Genomic DNA, 12,827 nt, shown 5'->3' with positions numbered 1-12,827 from the left:
GTTACAAAATACCATTATGAACACAGGCAAAAACCCTGTGTTAAAATGACATCACAAAGAGAGATGCACAATGATATATAAGCAGTGTTTTTCTGCAACTCGAGAAAAGGAGAACCCTTTTAAAGACAACCTTAACCATACCACTTTTACCGCAGCTCATCATTGAATTAGTATTTTACATCAAAATCCTGTTTTGTGTATCTTTCATTCAAAAGAAGGCTTATTTAGAATTCTTATCTTTTAGAATCCTTTATCACATCTTTGTTCATATTAAGGACACCCTTTTTTCTCTGAGTCACTATCTCTTTATTAACTGATGGTTTCCTTACTATCTGAATTGATATTGTAGATAGTCTCTTGTTTTCCTTTTGATGATAAATTCATCAAACCAATGCTAAAGTGTCACCTAAGGAATAACCACAAATCCCTTTGTATTCACCTTAGAAGGCTACCATCGTGATTGCACTTTGATAAGCTACTGGCAGCGGTAATCATCCCGCACCTAAGACAACATGTAATGACTATAGATCCTTTTACTTACTTACAAAGAATTGAAAAATAATCTCCCTCAAGTTTCAATATTTATTGTCTAAAACTTGATAGAATACATTTTGTAAGTACTATTCAGCTTTGAACTACCAGTCATCTGCCACAACTTAGAGTCTAAGGCTGACAGTCTCTGTGGGCCTACAAACCCCTTTGTGCCTTGCAATGCTCTCAATCTTAACATCCCCACTAAGATCAAGCGTACACTGTAAATTTCAACTAAACAACTTACAAAAACAGTACAATAAAATCATATTGTTATGAGGAAAGACAATAATGTGTACAAGTGGTGTACCGTGTCATATATCTTTTCCGGCACCACTTGTACATACCATTTGGGTCAAACCATTTTGCATTCACAATCAACAATAACCATGGAGAGTCTGTCTTTGTTTTGTTGTAACTTCACCAAAATACATTTGAGACTTTTATCTACAATTTTTTGGTTCAATACTTTTCTTTTCTTCTTCTTCTTCTTCTTATTCTACCTTGACCCAGGTAAATAATTCTGAAAGCCTTTTTGATTACAAAACCAGAAAGAACCCCATCATAATCAGAAATCAAAAAGTTAATAAACTCTTTCAAACTTTACAAAAGACAAACTTCAATGTTCAGAAACCAATCTTGTTTTTCCAATTATTCCCAACAGTCAGGTCTTCTTCTTAAGATAGTACAACTTCATCTTTATTCAACCCATTCCCATCAATCCCCACTCTTTTATCATAATTTCATGATCCTCAATTTTTTTCTTCATCAAAACAAACTTCAATAATATTCAATTTGTTTTCACCTGGATTGTGCAAACTATTTTCTAAAGATACACATTTGATAGCATCAAATAATCTTTCATTTAACAGACCTCTAAATGTCATTTTAGTGTATCAACCCAACAATTTTGAACAGATAGCATCACATAATCTTTTACTTCACAAACCTTCAAATTTCCTTTTGGGTGTATCAACCCAACAATTTTCAACATCAAACATTAATCACTGACCTTTATTTAAGTTGTAGATCTAATTCCAATACTCTTCAAAATAATTTTATTCAAAGTTAAATTAGATAATTCTTGACTGATTTCCAATTTTTTTTGAATTAATGTACTTGCTGATGTAATTGAATGAGTCCAGATTGTAAAGGGTTTGATCAATCCGAGTGATAAGTTCAAGTTTTGTGGACTTTCTTCTCCTTCTTCTTCTTCTGTGGTGGTACTGGGCCCTAAATCATGTTGTCTTAAAAACACACAAATCAAAAAATTCAACAGAAGAAGATCAAAAATCTAGACTCAAAATTTTAAATATGTTCATTTATTTTTGAAATTAAAGAAATGAAATTAATTTTGATAACTTACTTTTAAAAAAAAATTTTGGTTCTAATGAAAGAACTCTAATCAAATCTTAATCAAACTTTCACATTGTTGTAAACAAATCTTGAATTTCTTGGTAAGTGGATCCAAAATCAATTCACAACTTTCCTGTTTACCAATTTCTTCAATCATTTTATTCATCTTCAAATACCTCATAATACTAAACCAAAAAAGAATCGAAATTCAAATTAATAGAATTGCATTTTAATAAATGTGAAGAAAAAATGACTTACAAGATGGTTATTTCATTGATTACACCACTTAATGAACATTCACAACTAACAAAAGCCTTAACCAATTTCAAGACTTTGGCTTGACTAATCCTTGTATTACTTTCATGACTTCCAACTCATTACATTTCAAAAAGAGCAAGTATTCCATGAAGCCATTGGCGGAACAGAACATATCAGTGACAAAGGAATCAGGGGAGAGCTGTTGTACCACAGATTGTAGAGCTTTAGACCCCGCAAAAGCACAGACTTGAGGACGGATCCCCAATGCATCTCAGCTGATAGCCTGGAAGAAAATTGTCAAATTAGTTTGGATAGTATGTCCTTACTCTTCTTAATTGGACCCCTCCATCCACATTGGTGACAAGGCCAGCAAGAGGGATTCCATGAACGGCGTTTCCAAGCAGCAGTTTTGCTTGCCAGGATCATTGCTTGCTCAATAAGACTGGTACAAGGACAATGGGTCACAGTTGACATTGGTCAAACCAGCTGGGTGGCCTGACTTCTTAGGTCCAATGAGTTTGTCAGTAGTATCCGGAGGGCGTGCGTCATTGATTTCTGGGCGTCTTCAGGTGTGTTCTTTGGACCATCCCATGGTTTCCACAATGGATTACCAATTGCTGCCGTACTTCACTGCAATACCACAACAGAGTTGGTTGAAGTCTTTTTTGAGGGATTCCACAAAGAGAAGCAACTGAACCAAACCTTGAACAATGGAACAATGGTCCGATCTGTCCGTTGGGGTCAGATTGTCAGTTACATATTTTTGTACAGGACCAAATGAAAAAAAACTTACAATATGATTTAGTATTGTCAATGCATTGACTCCTGACCTTTGGTGGTGTCAGGCAATTTGGCTTTGTGTTTGCCTTCCATGGGTGGATCATCAAGGGGTAAGCAAGGGCAAGAGCAGAAGAGCATTGAGTGAATGTTGGTTGTGTTCCACCAGTCAAGCCATGCCTTTGATTTGGGGAAGGGAGGCCTATCTGATTGAATTTATCTCCTAGTGTCATTCCACCTGGCTTGTCTGGTTCAAGGAGGTCCATAGCGAGCTTTTCAAAGTAGAACTGACAAAAAGTGCTCAGGTGTGTGTGAGACTTGATGTCATCAAAGGATAGGTGAGACAAGTCATCAACTTACCACTTGACTTGCATCAACAATGTTGCAATTTTTTGTAATGTGAATGATTGACTGCCAATAATTTTCTCGGCAGCCTTCAAGCTTATCCAACACCTTACCAGGGTCCGCTTCTTTGAACACCTCCATATAAGCTTTGATAAAACCCTTCTTTTGGGCGGTTGAGAAGTCAACAACCTGTTGAGTCAGTAGATTGTTTGTCATGCATCAGATTGGTGTCTTTGATTTGACTCAGAAGTGTCTTGAAGTAGGCCCAATAGTGGGCAGTCTCAAGACCTCACATCCAGGTTAGTCGGATGGTAATCCAACAAGTCATGAGGTCACTGTACATCAAAGTGGTTAGGAGGTAGCTGTTGTGGAAGAACCGGTACGTCACGTCAGAAAGGAAACCTCCAGAGTAAGTTTTACCATATTGATCGCGACGGTGTAGAACTTATAACCCAACAAGGGTTATACAGAGCTGGAAGAGGATAATCTACTAATAAAATGACTAGTAGAAGTTTTCTAAGGACTGCTCTTCTAAAACAAGTCAATCAGAAAGAGAAACTGTTGACTTGAGTACTGATAAGGCACCAGAGAAATATAACTGATTTGATAAGAGAAAAGCACCTGATTTAATTAATCTCAACACAATTTTAGTGTTATTCCAGTCGAGTCAAAATGTAGAAAAATAATCTCAATATCTTTTTGATATTATTCCAGAATGACAGTGTTGTATAAAGCACATAAAACAAATTTCTCCTCTGATGAAGGGCTGGTTTGAGTGACCTAGTACTGCTATAATAAATTTATAATGATAAATAAAATTAAAGCTCTGCAAGAGATGAAGAAGAAAGGAAACATAATTTCGCACAAAGCACACAAGTTTATATTAAAGATCAATGAGTGGTCAACAGCTCTTAAAAACCCTCTTTACCATCTAAAAAACCAAAAGATGACTAAAATGTTGGTAAACAGCTTTGATCTAATGATCCAACCACTTTCTACATTCCTAAATTTAGCCATCAGTAGCTCATCAACCCATTATGATCATTACTATGATGTAATGTGATCTTATATTCATCATCTGATAAGATTTATTACTAATTTGACCAGTAGAGATGACTAATTCCTATTCTTATGATCAAATGCTGTGTATATGCTGTGTATATGCTGTGTATATGCTGTGTTTTAAATGTTCTAGAATAAATATTGATTTGATCTTATGATGATTCAGCATGTCAATGATGTAATTGCTTGTTATTAATGATTTGTGATCTTGTTGATGTGTAATCAAATCCTTTGATCCCTTATAACTTTTGTCATACACCTCTGTTACTAATGATTTAAAGGTTGTACATTATGAATTTGATGATACTTCGTCGAATGAACTGTTACTCATCATGTTCTGACGTCATTTGACACATGTAATCAGCTGAAAACCTTCATTTTTGACTATTTTCACCTATTTTCTTCACTGTACACACCTGTTACTAAGCTTTTCTTTCCTTCTGTAACATTAAAAAGTAATCTCCAACCGTGAAAATCCCTAAAAACACCCTTGGCAACCTTATTCATTACTAATACCACTGTTACATATGTAAAACTACCTGTAAACCCTTGTTTACCAACTTCGACTTTTTCCCATTTCCTCAATAACTTCTATTTTCTCTTATCAACCACCAAGATTAAAGTTTTTGCTGGCTAAAACAATGCTCCTCTTTTGTATTCTAACCCTACTAAACCCATAAACCTTCACTTGGATTGGAACTTGATATGTACGTCCGAGCCTAGAAGGTCAGTCAAGATCAACCGGAGTCCGTTGCTGAATTTAGATACCAACCCAAAACAAGGTTAAAGATTATCAAACATGTCAGTTATGTGAGATGGCCTTAATTTGACGTAATGGACCTGACCTACCTGCCCCTTTGCATGAGGTCCATAATTAGCCAATCACCCCCTCCCAGACGTTCTTTCTCTGGCATAAGGCCTTTCTCTACCAGAACTTTGCGTCTTAAGTACCCGAGTTGTCCTGCGTTTGCAAAAGCCCGGTGGATGTCAATGACCGGTGGTGCCGTTATTGATTGGCCAGCAACAGCCTGGCCAACCTGCAGAGGGCATCTAAAGTCAGAAACGCCGTGATGAGGAGTAAGCACCTCACTTACCTTCAACACCAAAGGCCCGGCCTTTGGGTTCTTCACCAACTCTTTGGTGAGGTCCAGCATCACTAGAGGATCTGCTTTCTTGGAGGTCGGCCATATGTGGTTGTGAGTTGCAGAGTGGCAAAGGACGGCCCAGCCAGTAGCCTTCTCAAGATCAACTCAACAGTGCGTTGTGGTGATCAATTTATGGGATCAATTAAAAAATTCACAATTACCAGTTTACCAGTTTATTAGCAGGTTTCAGCAGGAAAGAAAATTCGAAATGGAGGTTTTGATCAATTGAAGCTCTTGTAGGCTTATGTATTGGTCATTAGGTCAACATTACATCATTTTTATTTCACATTATACATAAGATCATTATAGTTTACTTACAAACTTATTACAAAAAGAAAGAAAGAAAAACATAAGAAAAATTCGAAAATATAGGTACATAGGTTGGAAAATGGTTTTTAGGTTAGTAAAAAGAAAGTTATGGGTATTATGAGGTTAGAATATGAAAGAACAACGTTATATTATACTATGACAATTTTAATCTTCAAGGTTGATAAGTAGAAACAAAAGTTATTAGGGAAAAGGTACTTTGTCGAAGTTGGTAAACAAGAGGTACACGTGTAGTTTGGTTGTGTAATAGTGGTAGTGATGGAATTTAAGGTTGCCAAGAGGATTTTCCGGGATTTTTAAGGTTATAGATGATGATGTCATATTACATGAGCAAGAAAAAGAGAGTAGCAGCTGTGAAAAGTGAAGAAAATGGGTGAAATTCGTGGAAAATGGAGGTTTTCAGCTAATTACATATGTCAAATGACGTCAGAATAGGTTGGTAGATGGCTCATTCAACGCACAAGAGTGGATTACATAATGTACAAACTTTAAATCATTAGTAACGGAGGTTTGTGTAAAAAGTTATAAGGCAAATAAAGAATTGGTGTGAATCTCGAATTTACAGTCACAAGTCACATGTAACACCAAAAACCTTAACTTCACAACTCAATATCTTACTCATCACTCATCAGAAGTAGGTCATGTAGGTGTCAGAAATGATCAGTAACACGTGGGCTACAAGATGCACTTTAGTAATCAAAAATTGGAGCACATCTGAAAAAATTTGTAATCTCAAAAATTGGTTTTCAGCTAGTTTACAAGGAAAAAATCACCTGTATTCATCATAAGAAGTGCTGTACATCATATTATTGCGTCATTGATCACTTTTAGCTGTGAAAATTACATCATTTATTAGTAACAAAATCATTACATTGCGTCATCATAGGGTTTTTTAGGGAATTTTGGGCGGATTTGATTGGTTTTGAGGCTGTTGACCATTGTAAAAGTTCTAGTACATTGTTATATATACTTTGAGAGGGTTTTGGGACTGTTGTTCCCCTTTTTTCTTTATCATTTACGCCATTATTATTTTGTTTATCATCATAAACTTATTTTAATAGTACCTGGTCACTTAAATACGCCCTTTATTACAGCTATAAAGAGAAATTTACTTTAGTATTATAGTCATAAAGACTTATTGGGAATAATATCAATCAGATATTGCTTATTTTCTTTAGTTATCAATTGGGAATAACACTATAGCAGTGTTGATAGTAATACAAAGTGTGCTTTGAAGTTAAAATACGTGTGAAGATACATTTCTCTGGTGCCTTATCAGTACTCAATACAACAGAGCTCTTTCTGATTGTGTTGTTTTAGAAGAGAAGTCCTTAGACAACTTCTACTAGTCATTATATTAGTAGATTATCCTCTTCCAGCTCTGTATAACCCTTGTTGGGTTATAAGTTCTACAGCGTTTGAGTGCATTGCGTCCGGATGTGTTTGCCAGGGCATTCCACAGCAGGACATTCCGGATGACCAAACAAGGTAAGGTAGAACATATATAGCCTATGAGCAAACTTAATAAGGAGAACCGGTGGGAATAAAAAAAACACCTTACTCTTCAATGTGCTGGGCGGATTTCCCGTCACCAGTGGGTGGCAGGCCCAAGTAGTTGCAAAAGTTGTTGTCACAGTGAAGTACCCCAAGGCAGGTATACCAAGTGGTCTTCCAAGGCCCATGCTTTGCACCGCTGATCCTTTGAGTGTGAGGAAAGGCAATGTGGCTGAAATTTGTGATGTGATTGCTCCATCCTGGCTTGTGAACATAGACAGTTTTTCTGTTGGGGTGGATCATTGGATACCCTTGACCATCACATTTGGACCCATGGTTGATGTAATTCTTGAGTTTGGCAGTAGCCAGTACAGGGATTTTGAATTTCTTGCCGGTCTTCTTTGGTTGATTGCGCTTCTTCTTCTGTTTCTCAGGGTTAGAATCAGGAGGAGGAGACGGCATAGTCACTGCAAACGGGATCCATTGGTGATGTCAAGGCAGTCTGAGTTGAGTTCTGCCTCATAGGATCAGGTTTAGGGGTCCCAAGGAGGTCTACAGAAGTCTTGGAATTGGTTTCTGACATGATACTAATGTGAGTAAAGGTCAATATACGGTGCAATTGATAGGGATAGAGTTGGTAACGATTAAACAATTTGTAGAAGAGGGAAATGAGGACAGAGATCTCTTCGATGAGTTTGAAGTCTTTGATTTGTGAACACTGAGACCAATTGGCTGGATAATACAAGAAAGGAGTGCGGCCAAAGCCTTGAGGTGGCATTTGTTGGGGGTAGACATACACACCAGAGGGTTGCTGACACAGGATGATAGTTTTCATCCTGCGTTTTGTGATACAGTCAGATCAAGATCCTTCAATTGGATGATGACTTCAAAGATCCTGATGGAGTTGCTTTGAGATGGGTTGGTTGGATGATGGCTTTGAAAATCTGATGTAGTCAGTTGTAATGGAAAAGGATTGATCCTTTGAAAGTTTTGAGTGTGGTATTAGGTGAGTGAGGTCATCTGGGCAGGTGATATCAACTTTTCAAGGTGGAGGTCCGATAGTGGTGGAGGTGATTGAGCTGGAGGCTATACCTTGGGAGTGGGCGCAGGGTTTTCCAATTGGAAACTTTGAGGCAATGTTGCCAATTGGAGGGGGTTTCCTTGGAGTGCAAATTTGAATCTTGATGGGGTCATTTTGAGGATTCACACTCAGAAAGAAAACATCCAACTTTGAGTGTAAATCTTTTCAAGTGTAAAATTCAAGATTGGGGACCTAAGGAGGATATTTGCACTGATCCCTTTTACACTGAATCTTCAGTGTAAAAAAATCGGGTGTAAAATTCTACTTAGGCCCCGGTCACGTGGATTTTTACACTCAATCATTTACATTCCATTATTTACACTCCTAAAAAAATCTTATTGAGTGTAAAATTTTACTTCACCCCCCTGTATGTGTAATTTTACACTCCATGGATTTTACACTCAATAATGAGTGTAAAACATTGAGTGTAAAATTCTCCTTGCCGGTATTATAAAAACCTTACAGTTGATTTCAATAGAAAAAAGATTTTCCAAAAGCCCCCCCTTGCTTGTAGAGATACACAGCACAATCTCAACAGGATCCAACTCTGGACTTGAAATTTGCAGGCTCAAACTTCCATTTTCTGCATTGCTACAGGCTCGCGAGAGATGAGCTGCGCATATGTTGATGCTTTGATCAAAGCTTTCTGACCATAAGTCTGCAATCCAAATTCAATTGGTTTTACTTCTTCTCCCAAAAGGCTGTTTTCATCTTCAAAAGAATTTAGAAAATCAATACCAAAAGGAGGTGAGATATTGTGATGTACCTAAATAGTCATCACAATGTGTCATAAGGAACGCATACCTCACAAGAAAGTCACATTGAGGCAAATAATTATTTCAATTAAAGAGAAGCTACTTCAGAGTCTTATAAGCATCAATAAACTCTTGGACAGTGACCAATTACCATATGTAGAGGCAAGAAATGTAGTGACTTTGGAGAACAACAGAATACAAAAATAAATCCAGAATGCACAAACAGTGTGTGCAAGATATATCCTTGGACACTTTCATACATAAAGAGTTCAAAAAGGTTTGTTACATGAGAAGACAGTCAAACTCATAGCTTATGTCAGAGTAAGATGAATGGTTTAATCCTTTGGGTAATCATGATTTGTGAGAAAAAGTTGAAATGATTTGAATTTGTTTGAATGCAGATACAGAGGTTTCATAAGAAGAATATATATGATTTCTCTTGGGTTCAACTTAAAGGCTTTTTAGTATCAGGAATGTTCAACTTGCAAGTTAGAGAAATGCTCAAAATCAACTTTAGTCAAATGAACATCTTACTTGAGTTTTTTGCATTTTTCAAAAGTCACAATGAGGAAGTCCCTGAAATCTCACCCTGAGGGAGGCACACTCCTGGCATGTTTTTTATATTTCCAAAGAATTGAAAATCAATTTTGAAGAGACTGGAGTGTGAGACCAAAGTTTTCAAAATGTTGGGCACTTTTTGCTACAGCAGTTCCTTATTATATGGTCAATATTATTATTGATACCGAGTCCAAAAGACTAGACCCCTATACCCTCAAGGTAAGCCAGCTCACTTCTCTTCTTGTGAATGACAGCAATTTTTTATTAATATTCAGTTTGCTTTGAATTCCTTGACAGCCTATTCTCAATATGGATGACCACCATGGCGAAAAAAGCATATTGAGCTCTTGTTCCAGTGCTTTGGCAGACTATGTCCTTGCAGTAAGCGGCGATGTTTTCCGTTGGATCATAATTCATGGACTATGGAGCACTAGGAACTGTACAACGGGTCTGTGTTCAAGATATTCATTATCAGAAATCAGGTAGATCAACTGAAATACGAGTACAACCTCTTTGCTAGTAAGGATTGGACGACAACTTAAACTAATTAGAAATTGGAAAGAAGATTTAGTTGGAGGATCGACGATAGGGATGAAAAGAGTAAAAAGGAAACAGATTTTGAATTGGATTTCTTATTTTGGTGGTGATAAGAAGTTATAAGTCATATTGGAAGTTTGTTTGAAGTGTGTGTTTTTGTTCATTAGAAAAACTTGGTTGACTGTTTTTTGTTTAGTTTGTTGGTTCATTTTGATTAGTTGAAGTTGGTTCTTTTCATTGACTGCAAGTGATCGTTTGTTAATGAAGTCCTAAATCATACACATTCAAGTTAATTCAAAATATTCATGTTCATGAACAGGAAAAGTTGATGATAGACATACCGATGAAGAACAACATTTTCATCGTTGATCAACCGCATTAAAACTATAAAGATTTCTTTTCTACGAAGTTACTTTTTCTCACTTCAGCTACACCCAACGAAGAACCATAAGGAACGTTCTCTTTCAAATCCTGATCCTAAAACATTCATCAAGGTAAGATAAGTCGATTGAATAAAAGATCATTAATTTATACCCTTTGAGAAGTCACTTACGTTTAGTACTAAATTACAATACTTAATTTGGTTTGCCAGACAAAGTCGTATTTTAGGCTTCAATGTTGGTCGTGAAGGCTCCGAAGCGAGTGTTGGAAGAGGATAAGATTGCGAGGATGTGTGGCCAGAACGGGGAGCACGAGCTGGTTGAACTCTTGTCCTTTTCTTTGATAGTTTCTGCTCCGGAGTATTGGTGCTTGTGATGGTACGCTCTCGTTTGTGTACCCTGCTAGGATCCCGGTCTCGTAACGTGTCTGATATTTCGGTAGCGTGATGAGCAATTCCCCGATATGACCTCTCCATTTTCCTCGCACACTCAGTCAACGAGATCTTCGTTCTTGGTTTCCTGACGGTGGAAGCATTGGTGGTTTGATGCGATGACTTGTCCGATGAAGCAATGTCTTTAGAACGTAAGATTGGGTCTAGATGCCGGCCGGTAAGATTGGACTTGAAATCTGTCGCAGGGTTTACTGGCACCTTGGAGAGCGAGAGGAGGACTTCAACGTAGTAGGACATCGGCATAGGTGTGCCTTGGTGTGCTGGCAAATTTGATTGCGCATCTCGTTGTGGGATGCCGGAAAATGATGTCATGTGTGAGTTCATGTTGTTGTGAGTTGGAGGGTGTAGATGTAGGATTCTAATCTTGGGATGCGAAGAGCAAATAGTTTGACTGGTATTCCTTGAAGGTTGAGGGTGACAGGAAATTTGGATTTGGTTCAAAGTGATGGATCTGAGGAGAGAAAGAAAGAGAAAGTTTAAACGAAGCGGTCAGCTCTATATAGGGCCATGGCCGCCGTGATCATCTTGTGCCTTGAAATTTTCCTGCCATCTTGTTGTTTGACCTATCCACTCTGTGACGGCAAGGCACAAGAAATGGCCGGCTTCAGAGTAGATATAATTCTCGTCTGCCAAAGACCTCATCCACGACACTGGGACTGAAGAGTAGCTTCTGAGCGCCAGAAGCTAGTCTTTGATAATGCCCTTCATTCTCAGCTTGTTGGTTAATTTCTCTACACCGGCTAAAGATACTGTGTGTGCACTTTGAATTGGTAGACTCTTGATTTGAACATTTTGCACTTTATACTCTGCTGGTGGTACTTTATAACCTTCTTGTTAGATGGCAAGATGAATTAGTGACCGATCAGGGATTTCGCCATATCATCATGGACATAGTTGACATCAAGTTTTCAAGCCTTGCTTTGGAACTTGGCTTTTCCATAGTCAATGGGTGACTTTGTCCGAATTTTGCCATGAATGACGTGATATCTCTGTGATTCATAGCATTTGAGTGCTGGATGTCAACTTTGACCAGGTCTCAAACCACGACTGGATTCTAACATCCTGTCAGAAAATTGGACTGAGCCCGTAAACACAACGTGAATAGAACTATTCTTTGTTTAAATGCTCATCTTTGTGGACATTTTCAATTCACTCCTTACTCAACAGGGTCTTATGAGACGGGCTTCTCAGCAATTATAGTAAACTCAACTTTCATTTCACTTATCATGAAGATACAGATAACATTTAGTCTATGTGTTGCTAGATTTGTCATTTTGTCATATGCAAACCTGAAGCCTTCATTTGTGAAAACTTTAGGTTTCTTGGGGGGGGCTCCGCCCCAGTGGTGGGGCCGAGGGAGGTAGGACCACCAAGAACCATAGACGGGGAAGCACTTCTCCTAGAATCAGGGCAGTCCTGAGCCTGCAATTGTGACCATGTTTTCCATGATTCAAAAATGTGTCCAAAGGAATACATATAGAAAAATATTGGACACGTACTGACATCCCAGAGCAGGACAAAACTTAACGACCGCCATCCATGGCGATGTGAGGCACAAAGATCATTCTGAGCAAGCTGTTCAACATTAGTTTTCTCTACAACCTGGACATTCGCGGGAACGGACATGGATTCTTCATATTGTATGGCGTCGAGAAAATCACAAATGTTACGATCTTTCAAAGGATGAACGTTGTCAAGACAAGAAAATTAGTAGCACCAATTCATGTATATATTCACTTTGTATATACAACTTGATGTTGCATAGTTTC

At 37.8% G+C, this 12,827-nt stretch overlaps 1 protein-coding gene across 1 annotated transcript; it reads right to left on the bottom strand.

The window, feature by feature from the left end:
- Positions 1 to 10,440: 10,440 nt before the first annotated feature.
- MELLADRAFT_63801 (uncharacterized protein) lies at positions 10,441 to 11,382 on the bottom strand (the record flags this gene model as incomplete). Its single annotated transcript, XM_007410759.1, has 4 exons — positions 10,441 to 10,495; positions 10,568 to 10,610; positions 10,640 to 10,703; positions 10,780 to 11,382. 4 exons carry the CDS (start codon positions 11,380 to 11,382, stop codon positions 10,441 to 10,443), a joined length of 765 nt encoding a protein of 254 aa, XP_007410821.1.
- Between the last annotated feature and the right edge of the window lie 1,445 nt (positions 11,383 to 12,827).

Source organism: Melampsora larici-populina (genome assembly GCF_000204055.1).
Source record: "Melampsora larici-populina 98AG31 unplaced genomic scaffold MELLAscaffold_22, whole genome shotgun sequence".
NCBI classification, from domain to species: Eukaryota; Fungi; Basidiomycota; class Pucciniomycetes; order Pucciniales; family Melampsoraceae; genus Melampsora; species Melampsora laricis-populina.
This window is presented reverse-complemented; position numbering and strand designations above follow the sequence as displayed.